The 22,500-nt window shown below is 41.1% G+C and overlaps 1 protein-coding gene across 1 annotated transcript in view; it reads right to left on the reverse strand.

Annotated features, from left to right (window-relative positions):
- The window catches only part of necab2 (N-terminal EF-hand calcium binding protein 2), a 103,780-nt gene that overhangs the window by 73,081 nt on the left and 8,199 nt on the right, over positions 1-22,500 (reverse strand). The window contains exon 3 of the mRNA XM_087797485.1: positions 5,406-5,514. Within this exon, the coding sequence (XP_087653611.1) occupies positions 5,406-5,514 (109 nt within the window). The remainder of the gene's footprint in view (positions 1-5,405; positions 5,515-22,500) is intronic.

Here is a 22,500-nt window from a genome sequence, read left to right on the forward strand (position 1 = left end):
GAGGAACGGTTAGATTCACAGTCAGGGAGGAAAGATGATGTTAGGTGAGAGGAGGAGGAAAGTTTTATCAGGAGACACACACATGTACACACACACACACATGTGTAAACACACATGTACACACACACACACATGTGTAAACACACACATGTACACACACATGTACACACACACGTACACACACACACATGTGTAAACACACACATGTACACACACATGTACACACACACGTACACACACACACATATGTGTAAACACACACATGTACACACACACACACATGTGTAAACACACACATGTACACACACGTACACATACACACACATGTGTAAACACACACATGTACACACACACACACATGTGTAAACACACACATGTACACACACATGTACACACACACACATGTACACACACACACACACGTACACACATGTGTAAACACACACATGTACACACAGACATTTACACACACATGTGTAAACACACACATGTACACACACACACACATGTGTAAACACACACATGTACACACACATGTACACACACACATGTGTAAACACACACACGTACACACACACACACACATGTGTAAACACACAAACGTACACACACATGTACACACACACACACGCACGCACGCACGCACACACATGTAAACACACACACACACATGGACACACAAACACAAACACACACATGTAAACACACACACACATGTACACACACACACACATGTAAACACACACACACACGTACACATACACACACACACACACATGGACACACACACACATATATACACAAACATGGACACTCACACACACATGTAAACACACACACACATGTAAAAACACATACATGTACACACACACACACACACACACACATATGTAAACACACACACACACACATGGACACACACACACACATATACACAAACATGGACACACACACACACATGTAAACACACACACACATGTAAAAACACATACATGTACACACACACACACACACATATGTAAACACACACACACACACATGGAAACACACACACACACACACACACAAACATGTTAACAAACAGAGAGAGGCTCGTGTACACACAGACACAAATTTGTGTAAGCATTTCATTGTTGATGCAACTTGTCGTGAACACACTTTTATGTGTTCGTCTGTGTGTGTGTGATTTTCATGTGTGGCATGTCACACTTTCGCAGTGGTGTATGTTGTGACATCGAGCTTGTGTTGATGAACATTCATATTTGTTGTCAATATAATTGCATGTGAACAGTTCAAAGTGTTGACGTCTAATGACGACCAACAGGTTCCCTCGTAACCAAGGTTCTACGACTGTGCGGGACGCCCTCTACACGCTGTTGCTACGGATGGCTTCTCGTCGCTAAGGATGATTGATACTCTTTTTGATAATGATAGTCTTTTGTGGAGGGCATGAACAAGGAATCACCACCATTCGTAGAGCTATGGTTTCAAATGTAACCTGGGGTTTCTACTTCATGCATGCTCTGACCTTCAAACTCTGTAACTACAAGTTACACCATTAAAAAACAGTGAGATAAATGTGTTCCAGTGGACCAACATTGATGAAGTCTGATGTGTGTCTAGCTGGGTCTTCAGAAACAGAGGATCCTCTGCCATGGAGCACTACTAGGGGTACTCCAGCCAGGACTCCAGGGTGGAAACATGTTCCACGTGGTGCTTATGGACTGTACTTAGGCGCTATTATCACTGGGCAACTTGGGCAAGAGGAAGACCTTGTATCTGTTGGTTCCTTCCGTGAAGGATGGTAGAGACATTGCTTTATGTGAACTGGGATTCTGGACTGGACTCTCTGAAGGGATGTGTCGTGCAAACAGGCCTCGGACTCAAGCCTGGCGTGAGCTGATCTGGAGGCCAGTCCTGTTTAGAATGTCATCCCTGCCCTTAAGTAATAGAGCAGAGATGCAGGGTTGTTTTTTTTCCACTTACCCACGTTCTCTGATTTGATCTATTTTCCATTTGCGAGACAAAAATAGAGACGGCCGTCTCTGTGATTGGTGAGCTTTTTCCAATTCACCACGAAAAGGTTGCGTATTGTTTTTCCCGAATCAAACATCATTTAGATTCTAAAACACTGGCTCCTGACTCTCCGCGACAGGAGGCACCACATCAGACCACATCACATGAGCCAGGGGGTCTGGCTTGTTTGGTGCAGGCAGAACCACTTACCACCCACGGTCTGGGGGCTTGGGCCATAAACCGGGGAACCCTGTGATGAAAGTCTTTGTCGATGCAAACCCCTCACTCAGTTCGCATGCCAGGACTATCAGTCCACAGTTTTTAGGTCTTTCACAGGCTACATCTTCAGGGTTAGCAGAGCAGAGGTCGGGAGCTGTTCCAGTCTTCTTCAGCTCCTCCTCTAACTCTGCTAACATGGTGTTCCTTTGCAGGAGAGGTCTCTCTCTGAAGCTCTGTCTGCACTGAGGACACTCGTAGATGTTCTTGTCGCCAGTGACCTTCAACACAGATCCTACAGTGGTTGTGACCACAGGGAAGAGGGACTGGATCCTTCAGAAGATCAAGATGAAACAAGAAAAAGATTCTCTCTTCAGATCAACTCTAGTCGTCTCCATGTCTCTGCGACTGAAACACTCTCTTCACAGGAAGACACTTTTAAACTCTCAGTCACAAGATGCCGCCACGATCTGGTCCAACCTACTGAACTAACAACATATTTGATCTGATTGATATATATTGATATTGATATATCGGTATTCTTCATTGATCACTATACTCTTGTTTTCGTAAGAGCCAAACTGCTGATCCATCAGTGCAAACGAAGACAACCACACAAGCTTCTGAGAAGGAAATCAGCTAATGCCTGTGAATCTTATTAGAGGAACTTAAGGAAGAAAATACCTTTCCCACTGATTAACCCAATCTTGGCAGATGATCTGAACACAGTATATAGTCGCTTCGACCAGCAGTAGACAACAATCACAACAACCACCTATAGCGCATTCAACCACTGCCAAAAAACAAATCCCCCGCACTTCATCATGGCAGGAGCACCATACACAATTATCAACTGGACTCCCCCACGAAACCCTCGCAACCGATTGGTCATTAAGTGTTTCAAGTCTCTTGTGCTACCACACCTAAAAAGGATTATGGATCTCCTCATGGATCCATTGACATTTGCCTACAGAGCGAACAGATCAATGACGATGCTCTTCACTTGGGTCTACACTACGTACGGCAGCACCTGCTCAAAGCAGGATCGTATGCCATGATCCTCTACGTGGACTTTTCTTCAGTCTTCAACAGACTCGTCTCTCCAGGACAAACTCTTCCAGATAGATGTGCCCAACAGGTGGATCATCGACCTCCTACCAGGCAGGAAGCAGAGGCTCCATCTGGGGAAACATCTCCCAGACTCCTGGACCAGCAGCACTGGTACCACTTAAGTCTGTGTTCCTTTATTACTGCTCTTCTCCAGGTACACCAGCTGCACCTCAATGCATCCCTCTGTCCAGCTCCTCAAGTTCGCAGAGGACACCACAATGCCTCAGAAGGAGACGAGTCCATCTACGGATCGGAGGTGGATCGACTGGAGTGAGAAGAACCTCTCAACGCTCAGAAGACAGTGGAGAGGATTTTAGACTTCCAGAGAGTTCCAGCCTTCCCCATCCATCTGCCCCTCTGCTGCTCAACAGTTGATATTGTTGAGGGTCTTCATCAGTTGTCTTCACTTGAGACCTGAAGTGGAGACTAACATCCGTCTTATCGTAAAGAGGGCTTAGAAGCCGATGGACTTCCTGCGCCAGCTGAGGAAATACCACCTCCCAAGGACTATGCTGGTGTAGTTGACCTCCATCACCGTGTGGTACTCTGCTGCAACAGTCAGAGACAGGAACAGACCGCAGTGGATTATCCAATCAGCGGAGAAATTGATTGACTGGTCTTGCATCACCGCAGGATCTTCAAGCCACGAGGACGAATCAATACTGGCAATAAATATGTTCTGATTAAAAGTTGTGTTTGTGAAAAATGTATGTTTTTTTCATCTTGTTCAAAAACAAAAATCCAGGATGAAGGTATTATAACTGAGAACTGTAAGAAACAAAGAAGGTCTATCTGATCTGACGTCTGCCCTCTGGAGAAATAAATGGATTTCCAAGAGAGAAGAAGAAAAAAAAGAAAGCGAGTAAACGAAGCGACGGAGCTGAAAGTGGCTCGTGGGCCACAGCGACGGGGATGATGGGCAGAGCGGCGGCAGGAGGACGACAGGCGGGTGAAGTTGACGGTAACAAGGAGGAAACAAAATCCCGGTGTGATGGACTGAGACGAGAGGAAGCCGGTGCATGACGTGGATGAACCCCCGACCCCTCGTCCTACGCCTCCTCCATCCATCCATCAGCCACACAGGAAACGCTTACTCTGTCATTTGCTCTTTTTTACTCGCAACAATCGATGGCCGTTATCTGTTCTCGCAGGATAATGCTGACGGATCTACATCATTCTAATGAAAAGAAAGTTCTGCAGTGAGTGTGAAGCCATCGTGGGGTGGGAGGAGCCACCAGGGCGGCGCCATCGCATTCAGTGGTTCTTCTATGTTCCTTAGTTTTTTGTACATGAACTTTACGTAAAAGTTTGTTTTCTTGGAAAACAAAATGTTCAATATTATTATTATTGTTGATGCAAAAAATACAACAATTTTTGTCCGTAATTCATTATGTTTTAAATGTTTTATTTATTATATTTGTATTGACAATATCTTATTACTGTATTTTAAATAAATAAATATATCAACTCTATTTTATATATATTTTTTTTTTTATTAGTATTTTTGGTAATTTAATTTAAAATAAACAACTAAAGTCTGTGTGTGTGTATTCTTTTGTGTATTTTATGTATATATATTTCTTTTTTTCAAATTCTTGGTCTATTTCTTACCAGCTAATAATAAGACAATACTGATCAAATTTAGATATAGTTATAATAATAATTATTATTATTATTATCATTATTATATTTTAACTATTTCAGATATGTCTACTTTTGTCTTTTGACATTTTAATTTATTGTAATTCTTCCATATTTTACTGAAATACATGCATAAAATGGTCTCCTTTTAACAGGTATTTTAATAATTATACTGTTTTCTAAAGAATAATAAAATAAATGAAAGATTTGCATAGTTAATAAAAAATAAATTAAATCAACTTTCACTGATCAAATTTGTTTCTACTAATTTATTAAGTTTTGATTCCATGACTTTTCTTCTGAGCTATTGTGGTCCTCCAGAGGTGCTACAGGACCACCTGGTCGGACCAGGAAGTGAATACTGCGACGGTGATTTGAAAGTGTTGAACAAACCGGCGCCACAACAAGCCACTCATGCAGACCTGGTGTTATCGGAGTCGATGGTGTGGAACAGCTTCTCCAGCTCCTCCTCGTTGAGCATTCCGTCCGAGAAGAAGGCCTGGAACTCGTCCAGAGACAGTTTACCGTCATCTGGAAGAAACAAACAAACCACTTCGTCAAGATCGGCCTCGACATGATGCGGAACATTTGAATCTGTCAGTTTAGGTTAACATTTCTTACAGGAAGTCAAAACAGAACGTCGCTTCTTCTTGAATGCTAACATTAGCATTTAGCATTGCTGTGGTTCATGTTACATGTAAATCAACTTTACCTCATGACACAAAAGTACCTGAAAGGTACACGAAAGTCGCCTCAAGTGCAGTAAATGAGTAAACCTGTGAACATGAAGTGCTATATTGTACAAATGTTCCATTCAGTATGATTGGATAGTAACATGTCATTCAAGCTCAACTCGCTTCTACCGCCTGCCTTCCCAAAACAGTTAGCATTATCTTTGGAAGGCCCCGAAACATTGGAATCAAAACGCAGCTTGTTCACAATACTTTGAGGGGCATCTACCCCACCTTTGATTGGACCATTTAGGCTCTTGACCAGTTTTGTACCTGCACAGTTTGAACACGCTCTTTGTGATACACGTCATCCTTTCTTCACATTATCTAAACATCTTACGGGACAGATGGAACATGAAGCTGGTGAACTGTGAGGGTCTTGAACTGGTCCTTGAACTTCAGCACACCATAAAACCATAAATGACTCGAGTAAACAGTTGTTGGACCTAAACAATGGTCGCCCATACTACTACCAAAACACCACCTTCATCAGCATGCTGCTGAGCCCCATCCTGTTCACCCTGCTGACAAACAGCTGAGATCTCGATCCGTCATATTGTGAAGTTTGCAGATCAGTGACAGATTAGAGGTGTAAGTAGTGAAGCATCAACCAGGTCGATGAGTCTGAATACCTGTGACTTTGTTTATGGTTTTGTAACCTTCTTAAGAGGTTTTAAAAATTATATAACTTTATAAGTATTAGTTTGTACTCTTTGTAAATAGGTGTTTGTATCGGCAATAATCTTTTGATACATATAAAAAAAAACAGGGACAATGATATCATGTACTGTATAGTGATACTGCAGTAACAAGTATATATTTGAAGTATTGTTGAGTACTTGACTCTAGTGTTGTGATAGTGTAGTAACAAGTATATATGTGTAGTATTGTCCAGTACTTGACTCTGGTGTTGTGATACTGTAGTAACAAGTATATATGTGTAGTATTGTCCAGTACTTGACTCTGGTGTTGTAGTATTTACAGACCACATGACTCTTGATGAAGTCGTAACTGCTTTCATTTGTTTTGAAACCAAAATATGTCCAAACATCAGCTTTAAAAGCTGCTGGAGTCACTGTATCCTCTCGTCCTCAGTCATTACCGGGATCTTGCAGGATTTAATTGTTCCTTCAGCTGCGGAGAACATAGCGACTACTGCCATCAAGTGAATGGACTATTATTTGCAACACAAAAATGAACAAACAGAGATCATTTTCACGCCATTTGTACATAAAAATATAATAAGGTGCCATCGAGTGAAAAATTATCCCGAAATTTTAATGTATCAATAGTTTCTTACAGCATGTTTTTCTCCATTCCTAGTGAATAGCGAACAATTCAAACTTTGGGTAACACAATAGAGAAAGGAACCGACAACAAGTGCGACAATTACTACGACCGACTAATAGTTTCAAGCTGCTGAACAGATCCTGTGTAATCCAACGCAGTTTTCTAATCCCTGGATGGAGCGAGGAGGACGAACACTCATCCTCAGACGCGGTGGTAATAGAATCCTCTCCGTCGACTCTGGACTCCGGTCGCTCCTCTAGTTCAATCTCACGACACCTGTCCTGGTCCCGCTAAACGCTCCCGCTCGCCGCCACTTGATCTCTTTATCGAGGTGACATTTGAGTGGACGTGCCGTGAAAACTCCTCCGGGGCCCGTTCATCGGGCGGGAAAAGGTCATGTGGTCGCGAACACGTGTCGCCCCGTTCGACAAACACCGGTTGCACGATTCTTATTGTGACTTCCTGCTCGCTGGGATCGCTCGCCTGGCTGTGAAATCAATCTGGCGGCGAGTCTCGGTCACAACAAAACCTTCTGTCTGTCTCGGCACTTTATTCCCGGCTCGCCGCGCAGATTACACGTCGACGCCGCGGGTCCTCGGAGATGATAATAAATAAGCCGCTGAAGTGATTTATTTCTCGTGTAAAGCTCCGACGCTGCTGTGATCCATCTTGTTGTTGTGACTCAGAGTCGCTCATAGAATTAGCATTCATACAAAATGCTATACCTGCTAGCTTAGCTAGTGGCTAACAGTGGTATCTTAGCTAGTGGCTAACAGTGCTAGCTTAGCTAGTGGCTAACAGTGCTAGCTGAGGTTAAATTTAGCACCCGGTAACACTTCCATGTTCTGTTACAAACACACCGTTTCTTTAAGTCACATCACAGCAGATGAGTTAAAGCCGTGCAGGAGCCAAGGTCTCCAGCAGTTTGATGAATTTGCTCTTGTTGGTAGTTGGTAGAAGTGTGTATTAGAAAGAATCTGGCGATACGATACGTATCATGATACAGTGGTGATAGATATGATATATAGTGATACTGTAGTAAGTGTGTAGGATATATGTGTAGTATTATCCAGTACTTGACTCTGGTGTTGTGATAGTGTAGTAACAAGTATATATGTGTAGTATTGTTGAGTACTTGACTCTGGTGTTGTGATAGTGTAGTAACAAGTATATATGTGTAGTATTGTCCAGTACTTGACTCTGGTGTTGCAGTATTTACAGACCACATGACTCTTGACGAAGCTGTAACTGCTTTCATTTGTTTTCAAACCAAAATATGTAATAAAAATCAGCTTTAAAAGATGATGGACTCCACTGTATCCTCTCGTCCTCAGTCATTGCCGGGATATGTAATGTAATATATAATGTAAGAAGAAAATTACAATTTTATCTATTTATTATTTTCAAATAATCAATAAAGTTCTCTCGAATATCGATACGATATCATGAAAAATAAAATCGGGATGTCTTTACTTTCCAACACACCTAGTAGTAAGATAGTATTTGACGGACGTCACACATGATAGAAAGTGTTACGATGAAGTGAGTTTTCCACTGGAATGTCAAGTGAAGGACATTTGAGACTCAATGCTATACCTGCTAGCTTAGCTCGTGGCTAACAGTGCTAGCTTGGCTAGTGGCTAACAATGCTAGCTTAGCTAGTGGCTAACAGTGCTAGCTTAGCTAGTGGCTAACAGTGCTAGCTTAGCTAGTGGTTAACAGTGCTAGCTTAGCTAGTGGCTAAAAGTGCTAGCTCAGCTAGTGGCAAACAGTGCTAGCTTAGGAAGTGGTTAACAGTGCTAGCTTAGCTAGTGGCTAACAGTGCTAGCTTAGGAAGTGGTTAACAGTGCTAGCTTAGCTAGTGGTTAACAGTGTTAGCTTAGCTAGTGGCTAAAATTGCTAGCTCAGCTAGTGGCAAACAGTGCTAGCTTAGGAAGTGGTTAAAAGTGCTAGCTTAGCTAGTGGCTAACAGTGCTAGCTTAGCTAGTGGATAACAGTGCTATTAATTGCGTTACTCTACAATTGCATTAGAAAATATAACTTCTAATATCAGCTGAAATAACTGTCATTGCAATGTCATAATGTTTTAAATATTCTATCTTCCCTTTAAAATGCTAAAATGGATTATAAAGGATAGTTGTGTCATTGTTGTTTGTTGTTTTTCGTGCCATTTTCTGAAAAAAATACGCAGATGCCGTAAAATATTGACAAAAATGTTATTAGACTTGAGACTTCTAAAAAGCTGTAACTTGTCTAATAATAAAAAATGTCCTTGGAATGAGACGAAGAAAAAGAGTCACTATCGTAGCTCTAATAATAAAGGAGTAGTTTTGACAGTTTTCAGATTTTTTTGGCCTTTGCGGACGTAAAAGGCCAAAAACAAAAACTTCGTCCAGACACAGAGTAGTTCACGTTGAAGTCTCTCGGACTCTTAGATATAACCGTTCATGTTACACGCCGCTCAAGATGAATCATGGGAAAAAACATGTCCGTACGTAAGTGTGCAGCAGAACAGGAAGTGACATCAGCCGGAGCTAAAATAGCTTCGCTGAGTGACGGGAATGAATGGTGGCGTGAGATTCATGAGCCGGTGCAGGTCTGGAGAGACTGTGTGATGGACTCCGGGGTCTGCAGTGGGAGTGGCTGGTCTGACTCCACCACGCCTGCCTGTCTCACCACATGACGCAGAGCTGAGATATCAAATATTAATTCTCTCCGAGAGTGAGTGAGTCCTCGAGAGTGTCTGAGGGAGTCAGCGGGTCCAGTGGTGGGACGCCTGCAGTGCACCGGGAGGCCAGCAGGGGCTGGTGTGAGTGGAATCATCCCTGGACACCTGGACTGGTCCAGGATCTGAGATTCTGTCCCTCATGAAGCTGGTGTGTCTCACAATCATCACTCCTCACAAGAACTCTTGTTCCATCAACTGAACATCAAGAGCTGAATCGCCTGTCTCACTCTCTCGTTCTATCACTCTCTCGTTCTATCATTCTCTCGTTCTATCACTCTCTCGTTCTATCATTCTCTCGTTCTATCACTCTCTCGTTCTATCATTCTCTCGTTCTATCATTCTCTCGTTCTATCATTCTCTCGTTCTATCACTCTCTCGTTCTCTCGTTCTATCGCTCTCTCTTTCTATCACTCTCTCGTTCTATCACTCTCTCGTTCTATCACTCTCTCGTTCTATCATTCTCTCGTTCTATCATTCTCTCGTTCTATCATTCTCTCGTTCTATCACTCTCTCGTTCTCTCGTTCTATCGCTCTCTCTTTCTATCACTCTCTCGTTCTATCACTCTCTCGTTCTATCACTCTCTCCTTCTATCATTCTCTCGTTCTATCTCTCTCTCGTTCTCTCGTTCTATCGCTCTCTCTTTCTATCACTCTCTCGTTCTATCACTCTCTCGTTCTATCATTCTCTCGTTCTATCTCTCTCTCGTTCTCTCGTTCTATCGCTCTCTCTTTCTATCACTCTCTCTTTCTATCAATCACTCTCTCATTCTATCATTCTCTTGTTCTATCACTCTCTCGTTCTATCACTCTCTCTTTCTATCATTCTCTCGTTCTATCACTCTCTCGTTCTATCATTCTCTCTTTCTATCATTCTCTCGTTCTATCACTCTATCGTTCTATCACTCTCTCGTTCTATCACTCTCTCGTTCTATCATTCTCTCGTTCTATCTCTCTCTCGTTCTCTCGTTCTATCGCTCTCTCTTTCTATCACTCTCTCTTTCTATCAATCACTCTCTCGTTCTATCATTCTCTTGTTCTATCACTCTCTCGTTCTATCACTCTCTCTTTCTATCATTCTCTCGTTCTATCACTCTCTAGTTCTATCATTCTCTCATTCTATCACTCTATCGTTCTATCACTCTCTCGTTCTATCACTCTCTCGTTCTATCACTCTCTCGTTCTATCACTCTATCGTTCTGTCACTCTCTCGTTCTGTCACTCTCTCGTTCTATCACTTTCTCGTTCTATCACTCTCTCGTTCTATCACTCTCTCGTTCTATCACTCTCTCGTTCTATCCCTCTCTCGTTCTTTCACTCTCTCGTTCTATCACTCTCTCGTCCTATCACTCTCTCGTTCTATCACTCTCTCGTTCTATCCCTCTCTCGTTCTATCACTCTCTCGTTCTATCCCTCTCTCGTTCTATCACTCTCTCGTTCTATCACCCTATCGTTCTGTCACCCTCTCGTTCTGTCACTCTCTCGTTCTGTCACTCTCTCGTTCTATCCCTCTCTCGTTCTATCATTCTCTCGTTCTATCACTCTCTCGTTCTATCCCTCTCTCGTTCTATCACTCTCTCGTTCTATCACTCTCTCGTTCTATCACTCTCTCGTTCTATCACTTTCTCGTTCTATCACTCTCTCGTTCTATCACTCTCTCATTCTATCACTTTCTCGTTCTATCACTCTCTCGTTCTATCACTCTCAGTCTTTATGTGTGTCTCACTTTCCTTCTGTCTGATTTTACTCTGTCTCGCTCTGTTTTTGATTCACTCTCACTCTCCCTATTCGACTGTCTTTCGTCTCACTGTCTTTGTCTCACTTTTGTTGTAACACAGTCTGTTTGTCTCATTATCACTTTGTGTCTCATTTTAAGTCTTATTCTCTCCGTCTCACTCTTTTTGTCTCATAATGACTCTTCTTCTTACTCTCTTTTTGTCTAACGCTCTCTGTTTGAATGTCTTTTGTATAACTCCCCCTTTCTCACTCTTTTTGTTTCACTCTTACCAGTTTTGGTATCACTCTCTCTGTATCACTGACTCTCAACCTCTCTCTGTGTCTCTCTCCCTCGCTTTGTGTAATTATCTCTCTGTATCTCATTCAATGTCTCTTTCTCTCTCACTCAGATTCTGTCTCACTTTCTTTCACGTTGTTCCTCACTCACTCTCCCTCAGTCTCCCTCTGTCTCATTCTCACTTTGTCCCACTCTCTGTCTCACTCTCTCTTTGTCTAACTATCCCTGTCTAACTCTCACTGTCTCACTCTCCCTCTGTCCCACTCTTTCTCTCTGTCTCACGTTCACTTCCTCTGTCTCACTCTCCCTCTGTCACACTCTTTCTCTCTGTCTCACGTTCACTTCCTCTGTCTCACTCTCCCTCTGTCCCACTCTTTCTCTCTGTCTCACGTTCACTTCCTCTGTCTCACTATCCCTCTGTCACACTCTGTCTCACTCTCCCACTTTCTCACTCTCTCTCTGTCTTCCTCTGTCTCACTCTCCCCCTGTGTTACCGTCCCTCTGTCTCACTCACTGTCTCACTCTCCCTCTGTCCCACTCTTTCTCTCTGTCTCAAGTTCACTTCCTCTGTTTCACTATCCCTCTGTCTCACTCTCCAACTTTCTCACGCTCTCTCTGTCTCCCTCTCCCCCTGTCTTACTGGCCCTCTGTCTCACTCTCCCTCTGTCACACTCTCTGACTCACTCTCCCACTTTCTCACTCTCTCACTCTCTCTCTGTCCCACTCTTCCTCTGTCTCACTCTCCCTCTGTCTCACTCTACCCCTGTGTTACTCTCCCTCTGTCTCACTCTCTGTCTCACTCTACCCCTGTGTTACTCTCCCTCTGTCTCACTCTCTGTCTCACTCTACCCCTGTGTTACTCTCCCTCTGTCTCACTCTCTGTCTCACTCTACCCCTGTGTTACTCTCCCTCTGTCTCACTCTCTGTCTCACTCTCCCACTTTCTCACGCTCTCTCTGTCTCCCTCTCCCCCTGTGTTACTCTCCCTCTGTCTCACTCTCTGTCTCACTCTACCCCTGTGTTACTCTCCCTCTGTCTCACTCTCTGTCTCACTCTACCCCTGTGTTACTCTCCCTCTGTCTCACTCTCTGTCTCACTCTACCCCTGTGTTACTCTCCCTCTGTCTCACTCTCTGTCTCACTCTCCCACTTTCTCACGCTCTCTCTGTCTCCCTCTCCCCCTGTCTTACTGGCCCTCTGTCTCACTCTCCCTCTGTCACACTCCATGCCTCACTCTCCCACTTTCTCACTCTCTGTCTCACTCTCTCACTCTCTCTCTGTCCCACTCTTCCTCTGTCTCACTCACTCTCTGTCTCACTCTACCCCTGTGTTACTCTCCCTCTGTCTTACTCTCTGTCTCACTCTACCCCTGTGTTACTCTCCCTCTGTCTCACTCTCTGTCTCACTCTACCCCTGTGTTACTCTCCCTCTGTCTCCCTCTGTCTCACTCTCCCCCTGTGTTACTCTCTCTCTGTCTCCCTCTGTCTCACTCTCCCCCTGTGTTACTCTCCCTCTGTCTCACTCTCTGTCTCACTCTACCCCTGTGTTACTCTCTCTCTGTCTCCCTCTGTCTCACTCTCCCCCTGTCCCACTCCCCTTCTGTCTCACTCTCTCTCTCTTTTCTACTCAGGATAACCTTTCCCACACATGGCTTGTTTGTCTAAAATGCCACTTCTAGTCTCGGCGTCGTCCGGCTCGACGCCGCGACTGTTGCTAACCTTCAGACGCAGCAGTGAACCTCGTGAAAGCAGAGGCTGGTGTTTAATTCAACACTGACCCAATTAACTGTGAGCAGCTCGTCCGTTCAGACCCACTCAGGAATACTCCTGCCTCACACACTCACACTCAAACACACACGCACACACACTCGCACCTACACGCACACACACACACACACACACAGGGAAAGCCACATGCTGGTTTAACCCATTTTCTATGCAACAGAAGACTCACAAATTATACATGTCGAGCAGAAAAGGGCTTTTCCTCCACAAATAATTGACTTTCTGTGACGTTGAAAGGAGACACTCGTCTCATTTTTCGGCTTGACCTGGAAATCATCTCTTAAAGCAACAGTACGTAACACATTGACACAACGTGACCACTAAACTGCTTTACAGCAAACGGTTTGGAGGAGGCGGTTGCATTCATTTCCATCACAGCTTAAGTATTGTGAGAGCTTTACTAGGTTTCAAAAAGAGAAAACAACCGGACAAAAGCTTTTCCATGGTCTACGTACAAATGCACATCGTCGCATACTCTGGTTTTCACGACGTTGCATTTACATTGTTCTAACAGTAGAGGGAGCCAGAAACAAAAGTGTTCAGAGAGTTCATGAAGAAGAAGAAGATTGATCAGGGGGCTCATGGCTCTGTTGTGAGGCAATACAAATTAGAAATGTATAATAAAATGATAATTTCCTTAGATACAATGTTTTTTTTCTCCTTTTTATTAAAGAAGATAATTGAAAAATAATATTTTATTGACAAGATTTCTGTCGATAAAATAGTTTTTTCTTAATGACAGATTTTTATTTACGTTTAATGTCAAAATATTAACTTGCACTTTGGATTTAAATAAGGACAATTAAATAAGGAAATAAGGAAAGAATGTGTTAGAAAAGATAGAAAATACAGTAAATATTGAAAGATTAATTCATAATAAAACTAGTGAGCTTTAGAAACACGAAACATGTTTCTCTTCGACATCATATAAAAGTTCAGACTCTCCACTAACTTTAGACCCCCTTGAGAGGCGTTTTTGTCGCCGGAAACCGACCACGTCATCACAACAAGCATTTGCTGAAGAAGGCATCGGAGGAGAAGCTCAGTCGTCCCGGAGAGACTCGGAGTAGAACCGGCGGTGACTGATGACATGTTTAATCCTTCATTAACTGCAACAAACACCTCCTGCAATCATGTTCGCAGAAAAACCCTTCAGTCCGACACGAGGAGAAACATCGCCGTCGTCTCCGGCTCGGAAAATTACAGGCGAGGGAAACGAAGTGGACGCAGGCGGTGATTACGCAGCTGTCGCCAGACAAACCTCTTGATTCAGCAGAGGCTGAAGGTTCGATTCCCGCTCGTCCGCCTCCCACGGCTCTCATTGAATAAAAGCAACAATTTTCCTCCCACACGGACGTCACCTCCAAACCGAGTGTCCCTGAACACATCACTGAAGTGTCCATTCAACCACTTACTTAAAAGACAGAAATGATGAAGAAAAAGAAGAGAAAAGTAGTTTAAATAAGATCAAATCGTGGGAGAAGTGAATAAAGTGTAATTCTGACACGACAATAAGAAAAATAACCTATAAGAGTTTATTTGATTTATATTATTCAATTTATGTTAATTAAACTCAAAGATCATTTACATGAACGAAATATGTGAACAACCAAAGTAATAAAATAATAGATATTTATTCCTATATTTAAAATATATATTTTTAAATAATAATTTTATACATATCTACAGTATATACGTATGTTTGTAAATGTATTTAAAGGTTTGTTGTTACGGAAGGTTCACTTGTTAAAATGTGTTAATAACCAACACATCATTACCAAAATATCAAGACAATAATCAACACCATAACCAACACATCATTACCAAAATATCAACACATCATCAACACAATAATAAACACATCATCAACACAATAAACAACACATCATTACCAAAATATCAGTATAATATCGACACATTATCAACACAATAATCAACACATCATCAAAACATCACCAACGCAACATTAATAGTCATCAACGCAATACTTACAAGACAATACTAATATATTAATCACACAATACAACGATATCATCTTCACAATAGTAAGATATCATCTACACAATAGTAAGATATCAACTACACAATAGTAAGATATCATCTACACAATACTAAGATATCATCTACACAATACCAAGATATAATCTACACAATAGTAAGATATCAACTACACAATAGTAAAATATCATCTACACAACAGTAAGATATCATCTACACAACAGTAAAATATCATCTACACAATATTAAGATATCATCTACACAACAGTAAGATATCATCTACACAATAGTAAGATATCATCTACACAATACTAAGATATCATCTACACAATAGTAAGATATCATCTACACAATAGTAAGATATCATCTACACAACAGTAAGATATCATCTACACAATAGTAAGATATCATCTACACAATAGTAAGATAAACTACACAATAGTAAGATATCATCTACACAATAGTAAGATATCATCTACACAATACTAAGATATCATCTACACAATAGTAAGATATCAACTACACAATAGTAAGATATCAACTACACAATAGTAAGATATCATCTACACAATAGTAAAATATCATCTACACAACAGTAAGATATCATCTACACAACAGTAAGATATCATCTACACAATACTAAGATATCATCTACACAATACTAAGATATAATCTACACAATAGTAAGATATCAACTACACAATAGTAAGATATCATCTACACAATAGTAAGATATCATCTACACAATAGTAAGATATCATCTACACAATAGTAAGATATGATCTACACAATAGTAAGATATCATCTACACAATATTAAGATATCATCTACACAATAGTAAGATATCATCTACACAATAGTAAGATATCATCTACACAATGTAACACTGGGTCATATCTGGTTTACACTAGTGTAATAGATGTTTTGAGAGGAAACCAGAGTGTTTACAGGCATCATGTGATCATACAAACTACACACTACGGTTGATGTGACGACAACATGACTTCAACACTCACAGACACACAACATTATCTACGTCCAGAATATTCTCAGTTTCTTCAGAAGCTTCTCTGTTGCAGCTCGGAATTATTTTTGGGAACTATATGATGGGTTGTCATAGCAACAAGACGGGGGGAAGTGACCCCCCTCACACAGTTACACACACACAGTTGGAGAATATAGGCTGGTACACACAACTATGTGCATGGTTGTGTGTATAACCTGTATATATCTGTGTGTGTGTGTGTGTTTGTGTGAGTGTGTGTGTGTGCATTTGTTTGTGGGTGTGTGTGCGTGAGTGTGTATGTGTGTGTATTTTTATGTGTACGTGTGTGTGTATGTTTGTGAATGTGTATATATATGTGTGTGTACATGTGTGCTTGCATTTGTGTGTGTATGTGTGTTTATATATGTGTGAGTGTGTATATGTGTGTGTATATATGTGTGTATGCATATGTGTGAGTATGTATATGTGTTTGTATATATGTGTGTATGTATGTGTGTGTATATGTGTGTTTACATATGTGTGTATGCATATGTGTGAGTGTGTATATGTGTTTGTATATGTGTTTGTATATATGTGTGTATGTATGTGTTTATATATGTGTGTGTGTATATGTTTGAGTGTGTATATGTGTGTGTATATATGTGTGAGTTGCTTATGATGATGGATGGGAAGAAAAAACAATCACAGACATTTCTGTGAGAATCATTCTTGTTTCTCATCAATCAGAGCAACACACACACATATCTACACACACAAATATACACAAACACACATACATACACACGCACACACACATGATTTTAGCGTGTTGCGGACAGAAGAAAACATGAATGAAATGACATGTCACTTTCTGTCTCACCTGGACAGAGACAGATGTGTTAGTTAGCAACATGGCTAACATAGCTAACATAGCTAATATAGCTAACACAGCTAACACAGCTAATATAGCTTACAAAACTAACATAGCTAATACAGCTAACATAGCTAACACAGCTAACATGGCTAACACAGCTTATATAGCTAACATAGCTACCATAGCTAACACAGCTAACATAACTAACATAACTAACATAGCTAACACAGCTAACATAGCTAACACAGCTAATATAGCTAACATAGCTAACATAGCTACCATAGCTAACACAGCTAACATAGCTAATATAGCTAACACAGCTAACATAGCTTACATAGCTAGTGCTAACTCTGTTGTCATTTTGTCAAACCATGAATCACTTTCGTCTTCATCGTCTACAACAGCGACTTTATCTTCATACACAACATTTGAAATGTCATCCATCTTAGTCGCACTGAGACTCTGAGCCTCATGGAACCAAGACCCCCACCAGACCCCCACCAGACCCCCCACACCCCCAACCCAACCCCCCGATGATAACAATGGTTGTTGTCGCAGCACGTTGGTGTCCAGATGAGGTGTGTGGGCTTCTAATGACAGCTAATGTGTTCTAATGGCCATAATAGTCGTGCGACTCCCACCGTCGTCGCCCCCCGACCTCGTCTGCACAAACACTCATGAGCAGACGTGAATCTAATGGCTTCATGGACGTGATGGAGGAAGAACCGTGTTCTCGCCAGATCGTGTCACATGATCATCTCCACTGAGCAGATACAGTCAGAAACAAGCTGTCAATCAAAGTGGACGAGGACGAGATGATGAGCAACATCTAGATGTGACGGAAGATTGAGTCATGTGACCGTGACGAGCATATTGACATGTGAAAAGACGAACTTAATATATATATATATATATATTTATTTTTCAAATAAAACACCTTATTTTCAATATAATAGAAACTGGTTTGCAACCTCTGTGGTGCTTATGATAGTTATGAACGCCCTTTAGTGGTCACAACACATATAAAACTACATCACAACACATAAAAATACATCACAACACACATAAAACTACATCACAAAAAGATATAAAGCTACGTCACAACAGATCTAAAACTACGTCACAACAGATGTAAACTACGCCACAAAATATATAAAACTACGTCACAAAATATATAAAGCTACGTCACAACATATAAAACTACATCACAACACATATAAAACTACGTCACAACATATAAAACTACATAACAACACATATACAACTACATCACAACACATAAAAATACATCACAACACACATAAAACTACATCACAAAAAGATATAAAGCTACGTCACAACAGATCTAAAACCACATCACAACAGATGTAAACTACGCCACAAAATATATAAAACTACGTCACAAAATATATAAAGCTACGTCACAACACATATATAACTATGTCACAGCAAATATAAAACTACGTCACAACATATAAAACTACGTCACAAAATATGTAAAGCTACGCCACAACACATATATAACTACGTCACAACATATAAAACTACATCACAACACATATAAAACTACGTCACAACATATAAAACTACATCACAACAGACATAAAACTAAACAACATCACAAATTATATAAAACTACGTTACAACACAAATAAATATACATCACAACACATATAAAGCTATGTCCAAACAGATATAAAACTACATCACAACAGATAAAAAACTATGTCTAAAAATATATAAAACTACGTCACAACAGATATAAAACTTATATCTGATTCAAACGACTTGTGATTCAAACAGTTCTCGATTCAAATGATTCTCATTTTAATTTTGAAAACTTCAAGATATTGACATAAAATGTCAAACACTAAACGTTGAAGCGTTTCCATGGCGACGCGCCGACAGAGTGTTAATGAGGAGCTAAATGTCAGCAGTGGTCCTGCAGCTTCACGAGACCCCGATCACCACGACTCACGTTCATGAGGAGCCGCAGACATTAGCAGTCGCAGCAAGATCCATATGAAGCTCTGATCATCACAGCTGTCAATCATCTCCATGGCAACTGAACCACCGTCAGTGTTACGAGTCTTTGTCGAGTTTAACTACGAGTCCCTGAAAGATGTTCAAAGACTCACTTTGACTCTTCAACTTCTACTAGTGACTCTCCAGTACTACACACAACTACTGTGACAAAAGACACACAACTATCACCAGCGCAACTACTACCAACAACACAAACAAACTTTGTTTCACGTCAGATGACGGTTCAATTCTCACCCTCTGACCCACCATTATGACTCTCCACTAACCTTAGACCCCAGGCATAAATGACCTACTTTTTTTTTACACAGCAGGAAGTTGTTTTTCTGTTTAATAAAACTGAAGACGACTCCTGTGAGAGTCGCACGACGATTTATTTTTAATTGTGTGACTATTTATTCAAGCATCAAATTATTTGTTAAAAAATTTAATTAAATAATTTCTGAAAGTTTGGATTTGTTTTCATTGAAAAATTTAATGATACGTCACAACAGATGTAAAACTATATATATATATATATATATATATATATATATATATATATATACTTGTTACTACACTATCACAACACCAGAGTCAAGTACTGGACAATACTACACATATATACTTGTTAATACACTATCACAACACCAGAATCAAGTACTCGACAATACTACACATATATACTTGTTACTACACTATCACAACACCAGAGTCAAGTACTGGACAATACTACACATATATACACTTGTTACTACACTATCACAACACCAGAGTCAAGTACTGGACAATACTACACATATATACTTGTTAATACACTATCACAACACCAGAATCAAGTACTCGACAATACTACACATATATACTTGTTACTACACTATCACAACACCAGAGTCAAGTACTGGACAATACTACACATATATACACTTGTTACTACACTATCACAACACCAGAGTCAAGTACTGGACAATACTACACATATATACTTGTTACTACACTATGACAAGACCAGAGTCAAGTACTGGACAATACTACACATATATACACTTGTTACTACACTATCACAACACCAGAGTCAAGTACTGGACAATACTACACATATATACTTGTTACTACAGTATCACAACACCAGAGTCAAGTACTGGACAATACTACACATATATACACTTGTTACTACACTATCACAACACCAGAGTCAAGTACTGGACAATACTACACATATATACTTGTTACTACACTATCACAACACCAGAGTCAAGTACTGGACAATACTACACATATATACTTGTTACTACACTATCACAACACCAGAGTCAAGTACTGGACAATACTACACATATATACACTTGTTACTACACTATCACAACACCAGAGTCAAGTACTGGACAATACTACACATATATTGTTGTTACTACACTATCACAACACCAGAGTCAAGTACTGGACAATACTACACATATATACTTGTTACTACACTATCACAACACCAGAGTCAAGTACTGGACAATACTACACATATATACTTGTTACTACACTATCACAACACCAGAGTCAAGTACTGGACAATACTACACATATATACTTGTTACTACAGTATCACTATATTTTGCATCGTATCGCCACAACTACAACCTCCCCACTGGTGGGTTGCCGCGGTTACCGCATCTTCTGTTCTTCAACTTGCTGTTGCCATGGCAGCGGAGGAACACCCTTGACTCCCCCCGGAGATGCCTCATCCTCACACCTCCTCGCAGTAGAGTGTTGCGGCAGTTAATGACCTGTCTGTGCCCCCCCCCCCCCGACCCCCATAGCAACCCCCCTCCCCCTCCACGGACCCCCCCCCCCTGCTTTGGTTCTGGTGCCGTGAACCCAGTCAGCAGCTCCTCAGGTCTCCTCAGGTGGGTCAGTTCAGCGCCGCTGCTCTGTCTCTTCAGTACTCACTCCGGCCTGTGGGGGGCAGCACGCACATCACTGTGGTTTGCTTGCTCCACAAACGCCTTCTGATGACATCACGCAATATTAGACTTTAAATATGTGTGGCTCGGGGGCCAAACAAGGACCCTTGATTGTATTTGAGCGACCCACAAACACAGGTAAAGAAACTGCTGAAAAATGTGATGGAAAAACATACCTTTTTTAAATTTTACAAAACCCACACATACACACACCCACCCAGGAACTCACCGACAAACATACTTACATATACCAACACACATGCACAGACACACACTCACAACCAGACAAACACACAGACACACACACAGACACACATAGAGTTGTAAGAAAACACGATACATCTAAAAATCGCGATGTTTTTCACGACACTGTGTCGACATCATGTTTCATTTCTACGATAGTTTTTTATGGTTAATATTCCGACAAAACTGTATCAACATTTCTTACAATAAACTTTGAAATATTAATTGTGTTTGTTCATTTTCTTGTTGCAATTAAACCTCCGTCCTCTAGATGGCAGCAGTCATCACGTCCTCCGCAGCTAAAGGAAGAATGAAATCCCGTGATGACTGAGGACGAGAGGATACAGTGACTCCAGCAGATCATTTCCTTCCATCAATTCTTCTCTTCATAAAGCTTCAGAGTTTCTGGGAGGATTCTGGGATCAGCTCAGTGAAGGTCAAGCCTCAGAGCGAGGACTGGATCTGGTCGCCAGAGACTCAGAACCAACACCTGAGCGGGTTCACCAGCGCCGGCCTGAAGGTCAACGACCCGCAAACACGGCGTCACTCAAATGTCACTTTAAATTGGCAATTAAGTGAAGCTTTAGAGGTTTAGAGACGATTGTTCTGGAGCTTCGACTGCAGAGGAACGAACTCATGAAGCAAGGTTTGATTTTACTGAAGGATTGAATGAACCCAACAATTATGAATTTAGAAAATTTACTACAATACTACACAAATATACTTGTTCCTACACTATCACAACACTAGAGTCAAGTACTCGACAATACTACACATATATACTTGTTACTACACTATCACAACACCAGAGTCAAGTACTCGACAATACTACACGTATATACTTGTTACTACACTATCACAACACAAGAGTCAAGTACTGGACAATACTACACATATA

The sequence above is a fragment of the Callionymus lyra genome, chromosome 8 (genome assembly GCF_982586985.1).
Source record: "Callionymus lyra chromosome 8, fCalLyr1.hap1.1, whole genome shotgun sequence".
NCBI classification, from domain to species: domain Eukaryota; kingdom Metazoa; phylum Chordata; class Actinopteri; order Syngnathiformes; family Callionymidae; genus Callionymus; species Callionymus lyra.